General features: G+C 45.8%; 1 protein-coding gene across 1 annotated transcript in view; it reads right to left on the bottom strand.

Moving 5' to 3' along the window:
- The window catches only part of TENM4 (teneurin transmembrane protein 4), a 380,776-nt gene that overhangs the window by 163,563 nt on the left and 194,029 nt on the right, over positions 1-23,184 (bottom strand). Inside the window, exons 7-8 of the mRNA XM_077767572.1 lie at positions 20,121-20,335; positions 18,669-18,879 (exon numbers count right to left, since the gene is read on the bottom strand). Coding sequence (XP_077623698.1) covers positions 18,669-18,879; positions 20,121-20,335 — 426 coding nt within the window. The remainder of the gene's footprint in view (positions 1-18,668; positions 18,880-20,120; positions 20,336-23,184) is intronic.

Genomic DNA, 23,184 nt, shown 5'->3' on the forward strand with positions numbered 1-23,184 from the left:
ACTTTCCATGTGGTCAAACATACCAGGTAATACCAGTCTGGCTCACAGGTTTTCTTTTTGCTTGGGGACCTCCCTCCTGAGCCCTCTGCCCTGCTGCAGTCTGGTGTGTGTGTTTCCTGGGCCAGCTACACGTCCATCGTTCTGGGTTTTCACCTCTCTCACTTACTGAACCCCTTGTTTCCCGGTCCCCTCTTCTTGGTTTAATAGGTTTTCTAGGTGTGCAAAGTGGTTAGCTGCATTTCAGGGAAGAGAGAAGCAGAGAACTTACATGCTGCTCCGCCATCTTGGCCCCCCTCCCACCTCCTGAGAAAAGGTGAATGGCAGGTATGATTTTTAGGACCTTGTGTGCCTGTAATCATCTTTATTCTACTCTTACACTTCATTCATAATTTGCTTGTGTGAGATGGGGCCGGGATACCTACTCTGTTTATCACTCACAGAGACTTGACTCCATCCATGTCTCAGCTCTTTGCCCTCCCCTTGCCCTCTGTTGTCTCTGCTACCTAGTTTCTGGGGTTTTCTGGGGCTCTGCTCCTCACTGACATCTCAATCAGCAGAGACTCAGTATTCAACTTTCCCCGTGCTGCTAATTCAATCCACTTTCTGTTTTCTAAAAGTCTGCTGACCTCTCTTGATGGCTATTGTCTCTTATTCTTTTTGTCCTTGTGGGTTTGTTCCTGGTTTTAAATCACTGCTCTCAAAGCAGTGGGACCCCAGGAGGAAGATATATATAACCTTCAACCACAAGTTCCCGTCAGTAGCATTTGAGATGATTTTCTGGCCCTTTTTTCTTTGAAGTTCTCTCTCACCTCAGGTTTTAAAAAAGCACTTTCTGATAGTTCTGCCATTCACCCTCACTCACTCCTTCTCTGGCTCTTCCTCTCCTGGTGGGCCTTGGGGGTCTGTCTTAAATCCTAACCTTCTTCCTACTTGCCACTCACCTCACCCTCCCTGTTCAGTTTCTCAAGGTCTCAACTTAGAGGGCATGCATCCCCTGACCCCTCCCCCAATGACGTTAGCTCACTTGAGTGCATCCCCAAACTCCACCCTTTATCTTCATAACTTATCGTGGCCACCATGCTGATCAACATCCTTTTCCCTGCAGTCTGAGAGATCCACCCAGACACGTCACTGAGACATTTGTCCTCAGCCGTCACCACTGCCCAAGCAGAGGGCATGACACACAGAAGGTGCAGAACAGACATATACTGGATGAATGTGTGCTTATGAGGAATAATGAATAAATGGGTCAATGAAACAGGAGAACTGGATTCAAACCCAGGCATGTCCATGGACTTGCTGTGTGATCTTGGACCAGTAAAAGAACCTCAACTTCTGGACCTCAGCTGCTGCAGCTTCTACTAAAGAGGGACAACAATCCAAGTGCCATCCGACCTCAATGAGTTGTGAAAATCAAAGTACAAACATAAAAAAACTGTATGTCATCGTGCTCGGTAAGCCAAAAGTCCTATGTGACATACAGGATTACTACTATCACGGTAAACTCTGCTGCACAGAAAATTCTTATCTGTTTTGGATATGGGAGATGTAGGAAACAGAATGGCAGGCTCAGATTTCCAATCTCACAATTCTTTAAAGTATGCTTTCTTTCTGAAAGAAAAGAATCCCACTAAGCCTTCTCTGCTTTCCCCTAACCCTGGGCTTTCATGGTGGAGAGGCCACCTGGGGTCTTGCCTTCCCCGTGAAGCAAAGCTGATTTAGAAAGCATGGGTGTGCCTTCAGGGTTAAGGGTTTTATCCTAATGTATTCTCTACAAAGAAACAACAAACAAAAAAACAAAGCAAATATTTATATGCAGCGAGGTGTGTAAGAAACACAGATGCCCACAGCATCTGCTGCACCTGCCAGCTAACTTTGGTTCAATTCAGACTTTCTCGGCCTCTTGATTCACTCACTTGATCACCTGTGCCAATGGGAAAGAGGAGGAAAGTGTAGAAAAACCCAGCTCTTAGAGGTTATAAGGCTCACAAGTCTGTTTCATGGCGCCTGTCATTGGTGCTCTGAAGCTCACATGAGGTTCACTTTGGAAGAGCACTGATTCCAATGGCAAGCAGACACCCCAGCAATAGCACTTTAGTTTGCAGGAAGGGCATGTGGGAACAGCATGGTTTTGGAGTTGAAAGACTTGAGTTCTACTTCAAATTCTGCCTCAGACAAATTACACTGTTACTAATAGATGTGTTCATTCTGTAAACGTAACTTCTGTGTCCGTCTGGGGCTAAAGATGACAAGCATTAACCCTCGTTTTATATACTTCATGGTGATAATTTGTAATGTCTGAACAATATTCACTATGCAAATATTCTATAATTTGCTTATACGTTTTCTTATAATTTAGACATTGGGTTGTTTCCAAATTTTCACGATTGTAAGCAGTGCTGAGGTAAGCAGGTAGCTTTTGCTAAGTATCAGCTTATTTCCTTAAGATTCTAGGAAGTTGAAAATATAAACATTTTTATGATTTAATATAAAATGCCAACCTGCATTCCCAAGGGAGTACACTGATTTACAGTGCAACTAATAATATGTGTGGATACAGTTTCACTGTAGCCCATTCAGGGTTGGATATTAATTTGCAGAGGGGGGAATTCCCATTTTAGGGGCGCCTGGGTGGTTCAGTCGGTTAAGCATCTGACTTTAATTCAGATCATGATCTCACAGCTTGTGAGTTCGAGCCCCATGTTGGGCTCTGTGCTGACAGCTCAGAGCCTGGAGCCTGCTTCAGATTCTGTGGCTCCCTCTCTCTCTGCCTCTTCCCCTGCTCACTCTGTCTCTCAAAAATAAATAAACATTTAACTTGGGGGGGGGCATTCTAATTTACTAGGTTAAAAATAACCCAATTATTTTAATTTGCACTTCTTAGATTACTAATGAGGTTAAACATATTTCATGTACATTTACAGCATACTATATATTTTGGAAACTTTTCTACATGTGAACTTTAGCCATATTTCTCTGAGATCCTAATTTTTTTTTCATAGCATCTGTAGCATTATATAATACAGACATTAACCTTTCCTTGATCTCTCATATTTACTTCAAATATTTTTTCAGTCTACACTTTTCCCTCTTACTATGACAAGTCTTATAGGACATATGGAAGCCTTACAGTTTTATGTAAACATCTGCTAGTCTTTTTTTTTTTTTTTCTTTGTAATTTCTTCGGTGACTTTTAAGCTCAAAAGTCCTTCTCTAGGCCGAGGCTGTGTGAACATCGGGTTTTACCCCCCTTTTAGTTTGGCTTTCAAATACTGACCTGTTTAATCCATCTGGAATGCATTTTACCACAGGGTGTGAGGCGAAGTCTGAATTGGAGGGTGAGAGAACCCACATTTCTCCAGGGGCCACACGGGTGGGTCAGGGAGGCAGAGCAGGTGCGGTGCGAGGCAACAGGAGGAGGTATGGCCTGCGGTGCTCAGGGGGACAGGGGTGGCTCCTGTGGGAATTTTGGTCTCCGGATTTTTAAAGGTAAGCCATAAACCTTAGCTTTATGGGAAATTGCCCAGTTTTTAAATAGCAGGCCAACAATGAGGACTCAAGAAGTCTTCTCTGTGTCTCAACCACATCTGTCCCCGTGAATGCCGCTCTGCAGCCTCTGGGTTTAGTTATGCTTTAGGTGTATTCCCTAAGCCTTTTCTTCTCCCTTAAGGGGCAATGCTTCCTTTTTTCAAGCGTTAAAGTTCTGCGTATAGCTCATAGGCAGTATTTCTAGGTGATTTTACTTCATTAATCTGTTTGACTCCGATTCTTTCTTATTACAGATTTGTGACAAGTTAGCATCTTTAGAGATGAGTATCCTTTCATTATTGTTTTTGGAATTTCTTCCACACTTTCATCTGTTTATTATTCCAGATGAAGTCTTAAACCGTTCAATCTAAATTCCCTTTAGGATTCAGTCTAGCATTCCACTAAACCTATAAACTGACATATTTAGAGTATTTTACCTTCTCATCTAGGAACATGCTATGTTTCCTAATTATTCATGTCCTGTTTTATGGCTCCCAATAAAATTTCACAGTTTTTGTCATACAGGTCACAAACAGTTCTCATTAAGTGATATTTTAATTTTTATTGATTCTTTTGACTGGGACATCTTTTTATTATATTTCATACCTGGTTATTGCAAGTATATGGGAAATCTATTGACTTTTGAAAAGCTCTCCTGTACCTCACTTCCAAGTTCTCAATTCTTATGAAGTAAAATAGTTTTTCAATTAATGTTGCTGTGTTCTCTAGAAATATAAACACATCCTTCACAAATAATGATAGCTTTGTCTCAACCTCTTGTTTCTGTTTTATGCTTTATGTTGGCCAGAGCTTCTAAAATAATACTCACTAATGAATATACCTTTCTTTATTAGTGATTTTATTTATTTATTTATTTATTTATTTATTGCAAGTGAGGGAGCAGGGGAGGGGAAGAAGGAGAAAGAGAGAAGAAATCCTAAGTAGACTCCAGGCTCAGGGCAGAGCCTGACAAGGAGCTCGATCCTATGACCCTGGGATCATGGCCAGAACTGAAATCAAGAGTCAGATGCTTAACCGACTGAGCCACCCAGGTGACCCTTTATGATTTATGAGTGATTTTAAAGGAAATTTGTCTCATATTTAACCAGGAAGCCCTAGATTTTGAGTAGAGGTCAATGTTCTTTATTTTGCTATGTATGTTTTGGTCTTTCATTTTTCAGTATTGTCAGGACCAATATCATCACCAAAGGTGTTTTTATCACTTACTGAACACAAAAGACAGCTCAGCACAGTGCATCCAGAAAGTGCTGGAGACTTGCAAAATTGTGAATCAGATACACCTGGGTCTGAATCTTAGCTCTGACCCTGTGTGACACTGAATGCAATCTCCTGCCTCACCTGGAAAACAGAGATAAGAAGTCTGGTGGCACAAGTTGGTTAAGAGAGTTTAAGTGGGTTGATGTAAACAAATTGTGTATAGTGTAGTATGTGGCGCCCGGGAGGAGCTCAACAGGTTTCACCCCCCTCTTCCATCATTTAAAGAGATAAGGGTAGGAGGAACAATCTCCCAATGAAAGGTTTCCAAGGAAGAGCTTGCATTTATAAGCTTGAGAAAATGCAAACTGCATTTGTGAGAAATACCAGCCCAGTCTCTTCCTGCACAGGGCTTTTTCTCGTTTGTCAAAAACATACACTCTATCCCTTGCGCTCTTGCAATGGATTTTTTGACTTATGACACAAATGAAAGGGAAAAAAATCAAGCTGGTGTGTAATATGAACCAGGAAAGAAACAAACTGTGTCGATTAGCCCCGAACATGAGAGCTGCTCAGATAAAGGCATGAACTAGCAGCTACTCAAACCAAAACCAGATGCTCAGAGGTTTCTAGCTTACAATGTTTTATAGCCCTTCATATAACACTCATAGTCCTGTTATCTCAGCAAAAGGTCCTCTGCTCTGTTTAAGCAGCAAGAACCCCGCCTAAACCTCTGCTGGATTTGCAATCTTTAAACCTGTGCTCAATTGTAAAGATAAAGGAGCTCTCCCCCGAGTGGAGGCCCCGTGGTACAAACTCTTTGGCTCAGAGCAGCAAAGGACTGACAAAGCAAAGCCTTGTGAACCCACCGGCACAGGACAGTGGCAGCGAGGGGGACCAGGGGCAGTGGAGAAACAGCATGGATTCTGAAGTTAGACTGACCTAGACTCAAATCCTGTCTCTGCCCTTACTCCTTGCATGTGACTGTGAACAAATGTGTTAATATCTCTGAAGCTCTTTTCTCCATCTGTATAAAGGAAATAATAATTACTCCTGCTTCCCTGGGATGATTACAGAATTTGAGTTAGATAATGCATGTATCACACTTAACATACTCCTGGGACCCTGCAAACACCGAAAACCATTAGTGAATATTATTGCCAATAACAGGAATAAACATTTGTATAGCACCTATCATGTGCTCAGCATTGTTCTTAGCCTTTAACACAGATTAATTCATTTGGTCCTCAAAATTACCCCCCATGAAATGCGTACTGATATTATCACCACTTCCGTCACGGAAACTGAGGCACTGATGGGTTCTCTATCCTGCCCGAGGTCACTCTCCTAATAAGTGGTAGGGACTGGATTCAAAGCAGGCCGCCTGGCTTCAGGTCCACTCCCTGACCACTAGGCCATGTCACCCCTCTCTCTACTAGTACAGTACAGAATCTAACTGGTTTGATTCAGTGCTGCCTTGACTGTGTCTTACGTGGAAGGCAACACATACAATTGAGGCCATCAAGGGCTCACCCGGGAAGGCAGTCCATTTCTAGAAAGCACTGCTGACTCTGAGGTCAGCACAGACCCTCCCCTGTACTCCACTCTCCTCCACCTTCAAACTTAACTTCGTCTTTTCTCATCTTCATTGCATTTTCCNCTCCCACCTCCTTTCATTAGTCATCTCCCCTCTCTCTTGGGCTCCCAATCTTCCCCCTGGCTCCTTTCCCACAGCTGACAACACGTTCAAGGCTCCCCCCACCTTATATAAACCTTCCCATGAACCTGCCTCCTCCTCAGGTTACTCCCATCTGTCTCTTTCCCTGCTCTGTCTAGAAGGAATTGCTTCCACTCTACGCCTCTCACTCACTTCTGAACTCGTGGTGACCCTGCTTCTACCTGCGCCCGTTGAGGCTGCCAATGACCTCCTGGAGTCCAACTCCAACAGCTTCTTTGTCATCAGCTCCCTACCTTTTCTCAAAGGCTAATCTCCATGTACCATCTCCTGCCCACCCTCTGAATGTCGGGGTTCCATCCTTGACTCCCTGCTTCTCCGTACTCTACCTTGTCACCTGCCCCCTCTCACATCCACACCGATGATGCCCATTGTGTTCCTGTCGCAGGTCAGAAGTATCCCCAAGTCAACGCCTATTTATCCGTCTGCCCATCGGTAACGGCCAACAAGTAACATCCACTTGGAAATTCTATCAGCAGCTCAAAGCTAATGTGAACCTCCCCTCTGTACTTCCTTCTCCTGACAAACCAACTTCCCTTCCCCACTTCCCAATTTAATTAATGTTATCACTATGTGTCTATTCTCCAAGGCTGAAGCTTCCTGCTGCTCCCTTATAACTAAAATACAAATGGTCAGGAAAACCAGCCTATGATGTCCTAGAATGCATCCCCACCTTTACACAAAAGCAGTAGCATTTGCCTCAGTTCAGGCCCTCTTCCCTGATGGAACTCTACTGGTTACTTAAACAGTCTTCCAGTTGGTCTCCCTATTTTAGTGTGAGGAACCAACCCATTTGTATATACCACTGCTAAAGAAATCTATCCAAGGCCAGAATCATGCTATGCCTTTGCTCAAAAACTGTCCTGTGCTCCCCATTGTCTTCAAAATCAGATTTCTAGGCTGCTTTACAAAGTCCTTCATTTTCTAGGATCTTCTAAGGGAACTATCCCCTTCATGCCCTCTACCCACTCCCAGCAGACACACCAGGCACTCTGACACAGAGGCATAGCAGGAAAGAACATGAAGAGAGGAGGGTGGGCACTGGAGCCAGACAGACCTGGACTTGAATTCCAGCTCCCTCACTGACTGGCTAGGGGACTACAGCCTAGTCATTTAGACACTCGGAGCTCTTCACCCCACTCTGGGAGAAATACCTACTTTATACACTTGTTGTGAGAGTCTGAAATAGTTTATGTGAAACATCTAAGATACACTGATATACAGTAGCTATTAATACTATTATTAGCCAAGTAGTTTCAGAGAGGCAGGGATGAGTTTACAAAGACTGGCAAGACCTGAAACTAGAAGAATGGGACACTTGAGAAGTCCCCTGTAGAACTGAAAGATCAAACTTATAAGAACAAGTAACAATTAGTGCCTTGGAATGTTCTAGAACCCACATTTCCATTTCTGAGCCGCAGCAGAACTGGCACAGAAACACTGTAAGACTAGAACCGATCCGAGAGGTGCTTTGCCCCTAGTACAGCAGCCTTGAGATGCACATATGTCCTGGGACAGAAAGAACAGTCCTCAGCCAAGTGCCTGGCAGTGCCCTGAATTGGCTGCTGTGCCTTGTTCCCTTCTGAGCTGCTCACAAGAAGTTCATGTGCACAGAAAAAGGTTCTAGGCTGCAAGGAGCATCTGTGATCATCCCTGACCGTCTGGTGAAGGTCTGCCCCGTTCAGGGTCCTGTGCCAGGCAACCGGCTCCAGGAGAAGCCGCTAGGAGTGGACTCAGACCTAGCTTCATGTCCTCACGTGAGCCACTGTGTGCAGACGGTCTCCTCATCTCTAAGTGCAGACAGTGATTCCTTCCTGCCTGGTCATCAGCGGTTGAGCAGAGATGGCTACCATCGTATCTTAATCCCCATCCCTCCTTTTTTTAAAGTAGCTCCTTCTCTATGTTCCGTGACTTACACACAGCTTCCCAGCTGACAAGGCACTTCCTACCACAGTAAGTCCTTTAAGCACCACAACCTCCCCCTGCATCCCTGGCAGAGGGAGCTGCCCTCCTCTCTGCTCCCGTGGGAGCTCGTGCAGATCCCCCATTGGTGCGGACCACATCACGTTGCAGTTATTTACGAAAGGGGCAGTTCTCTAAGTTGACTACAGCCTCTTGGAGGGCAAGGTGTGTGTTCAATTCACTGACGAATCTCTGGCACTTAGCAGAGCAGATGTTCAGCAAGCATCGAATAATTAAGAGACATTTAAAAACATACTAAGAATGTACCATCAACAACATGCTCTCACACAGTTGTCAGGCCCTCTAAAGTAGGTTTTATTCTTAATTACAGGTGAATTGGGTGCGGCTCAACTCAGCCTAAGTCCCTTAGCTCGTAAACAGTGATGTCAGAATTCAAACCCAGGACCATTTGACTCTTTGCCCTTTCTCTGGGCCACACCATCTCTCTCGGGCCACAATGACTTCCAACTATCTACCACCAATGCCAAGTGCAGCAGGCTTCAGCTAGGGTTATTCCTAAAAGGGTGTTAGAGAAATATGTCAATCAGGTCCTGCACATTGGTGGTAGTGTGACGGGAAAGAGGAAAGACAGCCCTGTACGAGAGCCCTCTTAAAGGCCCGGCTCTGCAATAGAGAAGCTAGCTGGCCAGATGTGGATGAGTAACTGCCTTCGTCAACTGTGACAGGGAAAAGCAATCAAAAATAAAAATTCAATCATCAGATATAAAAATGAAACCATCACTACCTAAAAACCAAACCATCAAGCCAGATATCTTCGATGGGAAACTCCACCTGAATGGGGGTGGGTGTCGGGGTTCCTCCGGCAGGAGTAAAGGTCTGGGTGCTCTTTAGAACAGGCAGACGGGTCCCCTGTGGCTGCTGGTGGTGGCAGGCACGATGCCGGGACCACTGCGAGACTAGGAGGTGTGAATGCCACCATCTCTAAGACCCTGCCTATCCTGCCGTCTGATCCTGAGTGTTATAACGTGCATGCGGAGGTCATCATGTGCTAGAAACCTGGTCACAAAGACGTAAGAGGGTGGCCACCCTCACTCTGCTATTTCCTACATATGAGATCTCGGCAAATAGCACTGGATCTCTGAGCCTCATTTCTCTATAACATGGGACCATGCGCGACATAACTTCCAGGGTGTGTGGGGACCAAGTGATGATGACGTAGTATAGTGCCTGGGGAAGAACTGGTACTGAGTCAGCAGAGTGTTGTGGCCATGACCCTGGCTCTGTCTCTCAGTGGCTGTGGGACCCTAGACAGGTCATGTGACTTCTCTAAGCCTCAATTTTTCTACCTTTAGAAGTGCTATTTAAATAACTAACAAGTTTGCAAAGGCTCTTGGCATTCTATTCTACCCCATGGCTGCAAAACACATACCAACCACGAATGGAAGCTCTGGCTATGGACTGAGGTAGGTGGCTGAAATGCTGGAATGGGGCGGTCCTAAAGTATCTAGACTCCATCTGCAAAATTTCCCGCCAGCACACTCTTCCAGTCCCTCCCCTCAGCTCTCTGACCTTCACCCTCTTCTCTGCCAGCTGCATGGCTTCACCTGCCCCTGAAACAGACTATTCCTCAACCCTCTTCTCTCCTGCTTTCATCTCCTCCTTCAGAAAACATCATCTTAATAGCTGGCCTTTGCTAATAATCTCCAAGGGTCAGTATACAGCTCAAACTTGTTCATTTCATTCCTCCATTTCCAAGGCCTCCATTCTGGTCCAGGCCAGCCTGAGCCCCCGCTCCGACTACTGTCACAGCCTCCTCGCTGGTGTCTCAGCTCCAATATGCAAACCACATTCAGTCACTCTAGCTCAAAGTCCCACAGTGGCTTCCTGCTACCCTCAGGATAAATTGAAAAACAGAACTCTTTGCAGGCCATCTTAAATCCCCATACCAGCGGGCTTCTGGTACCTCTCTAGCCTTACCCAAAACCACTCAGCCCTTTGATCCCCATGCCCCACAACGTGACCATCCTCAAGTTCCCTGAACACTCCGGCTCTTGTCTATCCAGGGCCTTTGTGTGTATAAACTCTTGCCCCTGTGGTATGTTCTTTCTCCAAACCTTAACCTAAACAACCCCTGTTCCTACCTTGCCCCAGCACTTTAAGTCTTCTGTTTGCCACAATGGGTCTTTCTATTTACCATTCTATGCTTACATAAATATTTGATGACTGTATTGAAATTTAAGATCCTATGTCAAACCATCCTGAGCATGTCTATAAATGACACAAGGGCAAGAAGAAGCAGGACTATGTTTCATATGACAGGGACGTTAATGCACGCGCAGGACGTGGCATGTAAAAGGCAGTTAGTGAATGTTGGTTGAATGAGAAAATGAACATAGCATCCAGGTCCGCCTCTAACCCCTCTGGACCTGTTCATCGTGTCCATCCCCTTTAAAGCATCACACAAGGGGCTTCAAGGAGTACTCCGAGACGCCTCGGTTCCTTGGTGCTGTAAAGAGACTGAATGAAGCCTTTCCCTCCTCACCAGTTTTATGGGCAGCTTCTCCTTTTCCTCAGCCTCACTTACTGGCCCGTGAGAACCTCAAGGGCAAGTACTGTGCTGCCTCACGGCTGCACCTAAATGCCAGGCCAGGGGTTGGCAGCGAGAGGCTTGCTGAACCAAACAGACTCAGTGACGTCTATGACAGATACTGACCTGAGAGAATGTGAATTTGGTTTGGAGTGTCAATGTGGTAAGCTACAGACACTCACTGGCTCAGACTTCTCCACAGCTCTGAGCACCCAAGTGATGTGGCCATGCCGAGGAGCTGTAGGCTGGGTGTTTGGGAAAAAATTAGCGTCCCTGCTTCCCTCCCTTTTCTTCTCCCTGCCTGATCCGCAGCCGAGTCCTGGAGCTGCAGCAGCCATGTAGGGACCACGAGGGAGCAAGCGTGAAAACAACAGTGAGAGCTGAGGAAGGCGGGAAAGAGCCTGGTCCCTGATTCCACTACCGGATGCCGTGCTGGCCCTGGATGGACACACCCCAGACTGGGAGCGTGCACGAGAACACCAAGTCCCCAGTGAAAAGCCACGCCAGCAAGCGTGCTGTTATTTGCACACCAAATGCATTTCTAATGGTTTTCACAGAGACAAGCTTTACTGCTTGGTACCTCTTGCGTCCTTGAGCTATCTTTTCTTCTTTCCTGCTCTTGAGGTCCCAGGTCCCAGAGAACGCAGAAGGTTCTGCAGTCCCAGGCAGACCCCGGGGGCAGCAGATCCCTCCCCTACCATCTTCGGGGAGCACGGGCAGCTGCCTGCAGGGCTAGTCCCGAGTCTGCAGAGGTAGCGCTCTGATATCCCTAGCTCTACGCCACAAAACAGATTTTTGGCCCCAGTCTGTCCCCAATGTACTGACGTGAGCTCTCCCTCGGCCGACGGTTTTATTCCACTTCCACCAGACTGTTCTGAATAAATCACTGCTATCAGGGAGAGGTGAATTCACAGGGCTCTTTTCCAAAGAAGTATTTCCAGCAGAAATTTCACAAAGTGCTGCCAATGTCATTTACAAGAAGGTGAGCTGATTACCGGGAGACCTTGATCCTTCATTGCTGCATTCTATCGTATAATTCAGAGGAAGGGGCTGTGGGGAATGGTGGGGGCAGAGCTTATTAAAAACTGAAAATCATTCTGCAATCACTTTTCTTAGTCTTTTCTTTGAAGTGGTGCAGGATTTTACACAAGTTAGAATATATGATCCCAGGGCTTTCTCTCTCTAGATGCTTGCAAATGCACTCAGAGGCTAACGAACAGTAGTCTCACCTGATCAAAGCAAAGGAAGTAAAGGAAGTACAGAAATAGCACTGTCCGGGGGGGTGGTCTCTGGCAGATTATCAAGGACCCCATTTCGACTACCCCTGGAAGACAGAGGCTTACGTGAAAGTATCTATTCACATCTAGGGAAAAAGGAATGGGGTGCAGACACAGCAGATCAAAACACCAGCCCCAACCTTGAACCAGTCCTTCTGTCCTTCTTGGTGCCCCCTTTCCCTCCCTTCTTTGTCTCCTGAAATCACAAAGTTCAATCCCAGCAACCTCTTCTGGTTACATAAATTAATGAGCTCTTGTTGTGGGCCCCCTAAGAGAAACTCTCCGGCTCTAATCACTTTATTCCCTTGCTCAAAAGCCTGCAATGGCACCTAATACCTGCAGAATAAACTTGTCCTTGGGGTGGCATCCAAGCTTCTGTCCAATAACTCCCTCCTCCCTCTCTGGGCATCCTGTGTTCTGGTCAGACAGAATTTCTGGCTCCTTAGAGTGAGCTTTTCATTTTTGCGTATCTCCCTTTTGCTCACTCTGTTCTTACTACCCAGAACGGATTCCTCAACAACCCCACCCTTCCCATTTTCCTTCTTCTTCTTTTTTTTTTTTTAATGTTTATTTATTTTTGAGACAGAGAGACAGAGTGCGAGTCGGGGAGGGGCAGAGAGCGAGGGAGACACAGAATCCCAAGCAGGTTCCAGACTCTGAGCTGTCAGCACAGAGCCCGACGCGGGGCTTGAACTCACAAACCGTGAGATCATGACCTGAGCCGAAGTCAGGCACTTAACCGACTGAGCCACCCAGGCGCCCCCATTTTCCTTCTTTAGATGTGGAGATTCTATCCATCCTTAGGGTCCCATCAAATCTCACTTCATCCAGAGAGCCCTCCTGACCCATCCAGCTGGACATGCCAACCCTCATGGCGCCCTGACCAGTGGCTCCGGGAGGACCTTTCTTTCTCCTTTCCTTGGATTAGAGACACTGCCTGTGTCGATGCTTCATCTCCCTAATTCAGACCATGAGCTACTTTTGCCAGAAACCAGGCCATACCTTCTCTGTATCTGCAACTTGGGAAAAGGCAGGAAAGCACTATTTGTTGGAGGAAGGAAGGAAGGGAGGGAGGGAGGAAAGAAGGGATGGAGGGAGGGAGGAAGGGAGGGAGGGAGGAAAGAAGNGGGCTTGAACCAAAGGATTCTTCCCTTTAATTAGCACAAATGTCCTCAGACCGGGAAGGCAAGGGCACATTTCTCATAAAAATGGCCAGGTTCTATGTCTTCTAATAATGATTCTCATTTCTTTTCTCTGTGTTTCTAAAACCACTGTGGGGCATCCCTGTTGCTTCCCAGCCTGGCCCCCATGGCCACTGTGTCAGGGTGATCTGTCCTTTAATGCTTCAGCACCAACCCGAAACCCGGGAAAAGATGCTCTCTAAAGACCCAAAATACTACAGCACTGACTTGTCAGATCTTGGGGTTGCAAACAATTCATCTGAAAAAATATCTTTTTAAAGTTTTGGATGCTATGAGGTTCGTCCCCTCCCCTCTGCCATGGTCTTTTTAATGACTTTCCAAGGAAACTTGGGTTAATGTAAGATGCTTACTTATATTGGAAGCAAGTTAATTAAAGGGAAATTAAACTCCATATAATACAATGGAAATAAAATATTTAATTGTATCATAGCAGATAGTAAGACTGTGGGGCATAAAGGGGAGAGCATAGGATTGGGGGACTAAGCTGCCATCCTAGGCCTGCCCTTACTAACTGCGTGACTTTGGCCTCAATTTCTCTTTGGGCCTCAATTTCTTCATCTGTAAAGCTGAGATCAAAATACATATTGTCTAAGGTTCTTATGAGGGTTAAATCACATGCAGAAAAGATTTAAGCATGGTCCAGAACACACAGTAGGCACCCTCCTGAGTTTTTGTTTTAAATTTTTTAAATTTATTTTTACTTATTTATTTTTTTTATCTTTTTTTAATCTTTTTTTAATGTTTTATTTACTTCAGAGAGAGAGAGAGAGAGACAGTGTGAGCAGGGGAGGGGCAGAGAGAGAGGCAGATACAGAATCTGAAGTAGGCTCCAGGCTTTGAGCTGGCTGTCAGCACAGAGCCTGACACGGGGCTCGAACCCAGGAACCATCAGATCATGACCTGAGCCAAAGTCAGACACTTAACCGACTGAGCCACCCAGGTGCCCGGGCATCCTCCTGAGTTTTAATGAATGAATAAATAGGTAGAAAAGAGAAGTGTGATACCCCCCAAAAAAACTTGATCCTGGGAAGGAGGCAGATTGCTAAAGAAGGAAGATCCCAAGCTTTGGAGTCAGACAGATATAAATTCAAGTTCCAGCTTTTCTCTTACCATCCCTGAACCTCAATTTCCTACTGCTCTGCAATTGGGGGTGATCATAAAAATAAGAATAATCACCTCATCGTGTTATCTAGAGGCCTAAAGAATATATTTGAAGCCCTTTGTAAACTGCAACAGTGAACTGTATTTTGGCTATTGGTATAGAACCACCTACTTAATTTAGTGTCAGCAAGGCTACCCACCGCCTCACTCCCCCCTGCCCCTCAGGGAAGACAGGACCAGAAACATTACCTTCAGATTCTGGATCTTCACATGTGGGGGAAAAGCTGTTTTTTCTGAAGACAGCTGCTCTATTTGATTCTAAAACTTGCTTGGTTTCAGTTGGGAGTGTGTGTGTGTGTGTGTGTGTGTGCGTGCGTGCGCGTGTGTGTGTGCGCATGTGTGTGTAAATGCATCTGGTTCAGAGAAAAGTCTGTAACATCAGGTTTCTGTGTGTATATATTTATGTATACAGTTATTAAAGTGCTTTTAGATTTTTTCAAGGCAGAAGATAAACTCATTTAATTTAAAATCATCAGCTGGATTGCATTAAACGGAGGGAAAAGCAAAAGCGTACACAATACAGCCATTTGTTAAATTAAACGCAATTATTTCTCCTGTTACTTAATTACAAACAGACATAAATACTCTGGATTCTGACATCTCAGATCTTCTTAAATTCTGTGTCTGCATTTCAACATGTAATGCAGGGAGGGTCATATTCCAATCTGTGTGTTAAGCAAACCTGAGAGTTACAGTTGTATATTGGGACCATAATGAGTTCACTAAAACAAGGCCCAAACTTTTAATTAACCTGCCAAGACAAATTACAACTCAGGGCTCACAGCTAACAGTCACAGACAGCTGAGACTCAATGCCATGAACTCTTGGGGAGAGAGGGATTAATAGCAACATCAGAATCTGTCTGTCTTTGTATTAAAGAAAAAAAAAGTATTCATTAAAAAAACCACTGTGGCTCAAAGGAAGACAGACAAGTCTGAAAGGAGGCAAGAGAAAGGTAGAAGGAGAAGGAGGGAAGAGGAGAATATTTATTTATTGGGTGCTTATAGGGTTAAAGCCTGTGCTGGGCACTTTATATCTGCTCTGATCTTCAGGAAGGGGACCGCAAAGTACTATTATTATTTCATTTTCTATCTAAGAAAAATGGGCCTCAGAGAGGTGACCTGACAATGGTCACAGAGCTAGTGTGGGACAGTAAGGGCAGGAAGGAGAGAAAGCAGTGCTCAGGAGACATTTGTTCTCAAGGCTTAGTTGACAGGCCCCGGAATCAGGATTATCTGGCTCTGTCTCAGGCCTAGTGGGTCATAATTCCTGGGGACAGGCTACAGGAATCTGAATTTTGAGCTAGCTTTCCAGGTGACTGCTTTGCACAACAATATTTGGGACCCTTCATAAGATACCATGACCCTGTCGCCCGAAAACATGGTCCACAGATGAGTAGTACTGGTGTCACTGGGTGCTGGTGAGAAATGTAGGCTCTAAGGGCCTACCCCACCTACTGAAGGAGAATCTGTATTTTAACAAGACACCAAATGGTTCACCAAACTCTGAGAAGCTCAGGAGAACCTGTCTGTGCTAAAGGACATCACAGGGTTAAGGAGGTGAAGGCAGACTTCATCATTAAGGTAAGAACAGGAGAGCCACAGGGAAAAGCAAGCCCGTGGCCTTAATTATGACAAAACAGGTTAGCAAGCTCTGACAAGCCAAGAGTTGCCAAAGGTACCTAACTGCACCTCCATTTTACTTCTTTGAGAGTCACATCCTAATTAAGAGTAGCTTTCTTTGGGGGTTGATATTAATATCCTTTCATATTTATGCTCAGTTATTAAAAATAAAGAATTCTGACTGTAAGAGATCTCAGTTCTGGGCGGGAATGACAGTGAACCGTGCCTCGGAGAAATCAGATTGAGACCACAAAATTCTCACTCAGGTACCACTAATGACTCGATAATCCATGGCCCTAAAAATGAAGCCACTGTGGCCAGAAAGGGGAAAGAAACAGGGTCTGGAGCCTGGCAAACCCCACAGAGTGACAGCCTAGTTGATGGTGAGGACCACAGCTGGCTCTCGGGGGACAGGGGGGTGGGGCTGCCCTTACAGCCTGCAGGTCACCGGCAACCACCGAGCCGCAGCCTCAAATCCAGACTCTAGAGGAACCGGGAGCTGGAAAATGTAAGTGATTTGTGCAGGGTCAAAACACAAGTTAGTGGTGGAGATTCGGAGCGGAGCATTCTTTCCACTCCACCTCAGAAGGCGGCATCACGGGAGGAAGCCAGCGGCAGCCCCAACTGCCAGGCCTGTGGCTGCTGACGGTCATGCCAGTGGGAGGCTGAGCAGAGGACGGGCCACGGTGGTGCCCATGCCCTTGTTGACCCAGTGACCCTGCATGCCAGGGCCTGGGCTGGGAGTCGGGGAGTAGAGAAGATGACATCCAAGTCCTTGCCCTGTAAGCACTTGGAGACCAGCAGCTGGGGCAGATGCCTCCAAATCGAGGCCAGCACAAGGCAGGGTTTCCTACATTGGGGCTGATGTAGCTGAGGGCCTCCGCTGCCCTCATTTTGCCAAGAGGGTAGAATGCTGAGCCTGCAGGGACCGCAGAGGTGTATAAACCATGGCCGTATTTAATGGGAAGGTATTTTCTGCCTTGACACTAAGGACAAAATTGCAAAGGAGGGGAAAATGGCCTGAAAATGATTACTGCTGTGTAGAAGAAGAGCCAGGCTTCTGTGGGACTTTTAGGAACCGACCACCAGCTTCAGAGGTTTTTATTTAACTCCCTTTTCCATGTCAGAGAGATTCCTAGCCAAGGACTGAGACAGAGTTTTGAGGTGAACTCTGTACCGCATAAAGCTTTTCATTGAGGCAGAAACCCTATTTCCGTGCATTCTGGTTAGTGGAGTTTTATTTTCTGTAAGTTTTATTTTTCTGCGGGAGATTTTGTTTCCAGGCTATGTCATAATGCTTCCAACATATGCCCAGAATAGATGTTTTCCGACCTGAGCCTCCAAGACCACTGTGTCCTGCCTGTGGCCATCCAAGGAGGAGACAGATTCTATGGAATGTGTGGGTAAAGAAGAGAAACTCCTTAGAACAAGATGCCAAGCTCCTCAGACTTGGGGGGTGAGCTGAACAGAGAGCTGAGGCCCTCTTTGGTTGTGGGCCAAGAGCTGTGATGAGGGACAGAGGTGTTAAGCCCTATTCCAAACGTGGCAGCTTGCTCGCTGTCAGAGATCAAGACATCTCTGTTTTCAGCAGGACCCCAATCTGACTGATGACACTGTTTATCCAGCCTTGGCTCTGCTATTCTCCCCCTCTCTCTGAGCTTTCATCTTCTTTTCTCAACTGCCACGGACTATTAGCTCCCAGAACAAAACAAATAAATAAACAAAAAGCTATACACACTCAAAAACAAAAACCCAAATCACAAATCAGTGAGTTGAGCCAAGGAAGCTATAAAGACAAATACAGGTGTCGGGGAGAAGTGAGGAGAGAGATGTTGCCTCTGTGTGGCTGGTCAGGCCGCATTTCCATCTTGCTGTCAATTCTACCCCTCAGTTGTTTTCAAAAAAAAAATAATAATTTTTTTAAAATTTATTTTTGAGAGACAGAAAGAGAGCACAAGCGGGGGAGGGGGAGAGAGAGAGAGGGAGACACAGAATCTGAAGCAGGCTCCAGGCTCTGAGCTGTCAGCACAGAGAATGACGCAGGGCTCAAATTCACAAACCATGAGATCATGACGTGGGCTGAAGTTGGACGCTTAACCAACCGAGGCACCCAGGTGTCCCAACCACAACCTCGGTTGTTAAATGTAGCAGCCGGTCCACACGTGACACAAGAAAGGCAGTGGGTAAACAGCCCAGAATGGTCGGCCAGCCCCTCCCGTCATTCCTCCTTTCCCTGGATCCCACTCCCATCTCTGTCCAGCAAGCCCGGTCAGGATGGACTCATGCCAGACTCCAGGTGGCATCCACAGCAGCGGGCAAGACACACTCCTTTGCTGGCTCCAACCCTCAGAATCTCCAGGGTCCTCTCACCCAAAGAGACAAAATCTCACAGACCCCAGATGGCTGGAGGCTCCTTACCTATGGCCGTGGTGAGGAAAGAAACCACTTCAGACTCCTTCCCATCGTTGTAAAAAGCCAGGTGCCAGATTCCCGAATCCAAATACTGGATGAAGCCGGTCTCGTGACTAGATGGGGGGATGACCCCCCGAGACTGGCGCTGGGGTCCCTCCAGGCTCCGTGCTTCCTGGGTCAGGAGCCGTCGTCCATCCAACAGCTCCACAAAATCAAACTAAAAGTACAAAGAAAGCATACTTAGCAGTGTGTCTGCTTGGCCATGAAGCTACATTCCTTCCTCACGCTTCTCCTGGGGAGCACACGAGGAAACACAACCTAAGAACAGGCCAAGAGGCTAGAGCCACACGAACGGGGATCAACCAACATCATTTCCCCCCACCTCCAGACCTCTGTTTCTCATGGTTAATAGTCTCCTCATTCTCTTATGAATGAAGCATAAATAGCACATTATTTTCTTGCTGTCTCATTTTTCTTTAATTTGGTGTATACGTGGGCAGTCTTCATCTGGCTGAGTCTGTGCCAGGATAACCATGCTTTTCCAGTGGCGGGCACGTGATCAGAAATCCAGCCACCGAAAGACTGAACCCTGGCTCCATGCGAGGGGTGCTGAGAGTCCCAGGGCTTGAGGCTTGGGACAAGAGCAGTGAGTGTGCCTTAACTGTCAGTCAAGTCCAAGTGAGATTCTGATCTCTATCTTCCTGCTGTCAATGATCCTTTCTAAATGCTTCAGTTTCAGGGAGCAGTTTTAGGGGAACTAAACAGGATTAGCTCAAAATTCTATCAATGATTACATGCTGGATCAGATACAATTGCTGACAGATCCTAGCCAGTCTGTTCCTTACCCATCACGACTGGTGTTATGTCAGCCATCCTAGAGGAGCTGTTAGGTGTTTCTGGTGTGCATGTATCGGGGCAAATGTGAAACCCCAAAGGAGAGAAGAAATGTAAGAAACCAGGGAGGTAACATGTATTCTAAGCCAGATCTGCACGAGCTGCCTTATAAATTTTCTTGATTCTCCTCAGCAGCCCTACAAAGTGGGTATTGTTATCATCACTGGAGACGTTAGAAACTTGCTCTGAGTGGATAAGTACCAGGCCACAGTTATCATAGTTGATAACGAGAGGATTCAAATTCAAGTCTGTCTGACTCTAAAGTGCATGTTTTTCTCTTCGGATTATATTTCTTGGATCATTTCACTTAGGTGACTGGGTAATAGTAGAGAAGCTATTTGAGTTATTTCCTAAAATTCCCTCTCCTTAAAAAAAACCCCAGGGAAATAACCTTACTCATCTGAAAGGTAGGGTCTTAGGTTATATGGAGGAACGGGCTATAAGATACGTGAAATGCTCTTCAAACACAAGGCTCCCGGTATGAGCGTTAGGCTTCCTGACTTTGGGCTAAGATGTGAGGTAGCAGCCCCTACAGATCGGCAGGGGGCGTGGCGTTCTGGTTACCTGCGTGTGTGAAGGAGGAAGGCCTTTTCTGCCGTAGATGCCAACCAGAGCTGCCTTTCCCAGAGACACATTGAATTTCAGATGCACAGGATGGTCTATAAACACCTGCGATCTCCAGAAAGTGCCAGGAGGAATCTTCTGGGAAGCCCGTCTCCCCACGTCGATTTCTCCAGAGTCTATGAAACTGTCCTCTGGAAAGAAACTACTGGGCTTTCCTACCAAGACACAGGGAAGGGAAGACAAAAAGAGCAGTTGGCCCAAGTGAAACAAGGGATGGGAGCCCCGAACAGCAGGACTCCCCTGTGCCTCACACTTCCACCATGTTCCACCACCAGCCCCCACTCCCCCTCCCCACTGAGGAGGAAGAATGTCCACAACTTTTTTTTCCAGTGATGCTCAAACTGCTCTGCTAAAAATATGCATTCTTTCAAAGCAGTATGGGTCCTCCTCAAGGGCCATCTGTACACTGCATAATTCCACAGCTTGTTAAGATATATTCTGATCCCCAAAATAATCATTGGCAGTCACATGAGAATAACTGTGTGTGTGTGTGTGTGTGTAAAAGCATGCACACTAAAATAGAAAGGACAGGGTGAAGAAGGTGTTGTTATTAAATTTCCAACTTAAAATGGTCCCAGCAGCAGTGGGAAGCATGACCTGAATGGCATAAGGTATTTTACAAGTTTACTAGTTTATGTATAATTGGAAGCCAAATTCTAAGGCTAAGACATGTGGCTGCGGGTTTATGTGAGGAGCAGGAGTTGGGGTGGGGAAGATGAAAAATGGGGTAACTCTTGAATGGAAGGGATACTTTTAAAAATGCCTTGGATGGAGGTCTTTGAATATCAGTTTTGTGCTAACGTAGGTACCGCTGAGGGAATTTCTCAAGTTCAGGCACAAAGCCTATGGCGTGCTTGGAAATTAAACCAAGGCCCTTGACCCTGCAGGTTGCAGGGGACTGGGGTCAGAAATATGGTCCCTCACCCATTTCTGTCACCAATCAGGGGAGTGACAGCTTTCTGGGGGCACCAGAAGTGCCAGGAAGGAAGGCGGCTTATCAAACTTCCTGTTAACTAATTAAACACACACACATGTGAAAAATATAAACCTGACTTCCTGCCAGACATCAGCCTGCTGGGAAGTTAGGAGGGGACAGAAGGAGGTGACAGGGATGTCAGAAGACCACCCTTAGCACACTGACTAGCCACATGGCCAGCCAGCAGACTACGTCTTATGTGTTGCAAGGAAGAATCCCTTGGGTATCTTAGTTCCAAGATTTGTTGTTAGGCATGTTTGAGGAGAGGCTTTAAGAACAAGAATCCATTTGTAAAGAAAACACGTTTGTGAGAACTTTTTTATAAAAAGCACTTGGGGAATAAGAAATTAAAATGTCTTTTTTTTTCCTGAGCTTTGTAAGGATTCCTTACAAAGCACATTTGATGCTGAAATGGAGCTTGGCAGGGCATTGTTGTAGTCATAAAATATTTTACTGTTTTAAATAATAAAATTCAATTTAAATGTTAAACTTCTCCATATGTTATCATTCCTTTATAAACTCCTAGGCAGAAACATCAGGTTTTTAGCTTCAAACCATTAAATGTTATTTTAATTAAAAATATGCCAACAAAAAAAAGTTAAAACGCAGACTCTCAATAAAAGTACCACTAGTATTCTGTCATTAGCATGGGAAAGAGCTTGCATTTAATTCCTTTATGGAAGGAATGTGCCCCAGACTTTTACCTTGAAAATGTAGACACACAAAAACCACCAAACTGTGATTCAAAGTTCAAAGACAGAAGCCAAATTCACCACGCATTAAGTCGGAAAAGAATTACTTTCACGTTCTTATCTGATTTGGGGGCTCCCAATACCACAAATCTTTTGTTTTCTAGGTAGAAAATAGTGTACCCTTGTGCTTATCATTCTGCTAGGAAGGCAGAACTGAGTTTCCTCCTAGAAACTGCATCGAAATCCGCCTGAGACTGCTAATTCCAAAGACTCGTTCGTTTCCTTTGTGAGTGGGTGGGAGTCGGGGCTGATGGGATTTCAGAATTGTCTGCAGTAAAATAATTCCTATGCCTGAGAATAAATAATGAAAACTTCCCCCACATTTTGGCATGCTGTTGGAGCACCCTGCCCGGTTCCTTTTCTCCTCCAGTAAGCATGTATTTTGGGAGATGGCTACTGTATCAGCTGAGTCCTGAACCCCATAAGGTCAGAAGCCAGCCCAGAGCCTCTCTCCAGAGGTGTGCAGGCCCCAGAGGCGTACATAAGTTGGCTCTTACACCCGAGGAATGATAAAAAGGGAATATTCTTTTCTAGTATTCTCGTATTTCACCACCATGGGCCAAAATGGGAGAAAAGCACTGTCTCTGGTGTGTACACAATCAAATAAAAATCATCCAACCTGTTCTAGGGCACACTGGCCACCACGGCCCAGACTCTTGGCTGAGTCTGTGAGGGCCACTCGGGCTACAGTTCAGAAGGACCTTTGTACTAAAAGTCACCTGGTCCAGATCCTTAGGGAAGGGACCACGGCCTAGCCTAGAGGTGATGTTTTTGAGGGAAAAGAGGACCCCATCTGGGAATTTAACCTTTATCACCTCTACTCTGGTCCCCAGTGGTGACCCTGTTGGACTATACATAGGGACGAGATGGGGGCTTCTGAGGAAAAAGACGTACAGTGTAAAGACTGCCTGTGCCTGATGGGAGAGAGGCAGGAGACTGGCTGGGCCAGCCGTTGTTCAGAGTGAAGCCACACTCAGCTCTTCCTGCCTTCCTCTTTCCAGATCCTCTGTTCTTACAGCTGAGCACCACACTGTGAGTGCTAAGACAGAGACTACATCACACACAGCAAGGCCCACCAATGGTAAGTAGAGATGGCAGAGGATGGAGGGAGTTGGGGGAGACAGGTGTATAAAATTCTTTCTATCCCCACCCACATTCTGGAAAATAATAATGATGACAACAACAGAAGTAATAATAGTAATAGCAGTAATAGCACTAAAGGTAGAAGTGGGAAATCAGTAGTAGTATTAGCTATCATTTCTTGCTCTTACTACAT

The sequence above is a fragment of the Crocuta crocuta genome, unplaced genomic scaffold (genome assembly GCF_008692635.1).
Source record: "Crocuta crocuta isolate KB4526 unplaced genomic scaffold, BGI_CrCroc_1.0 scaffold561, whole genome shotgun sequence".
Classification (NCBI taxonomy): Eukaryota; Metazoa; Chordata; class Mammalia; order Carnivora; family Hyaenidae; genus Crocuta; species Crocuta crocuta.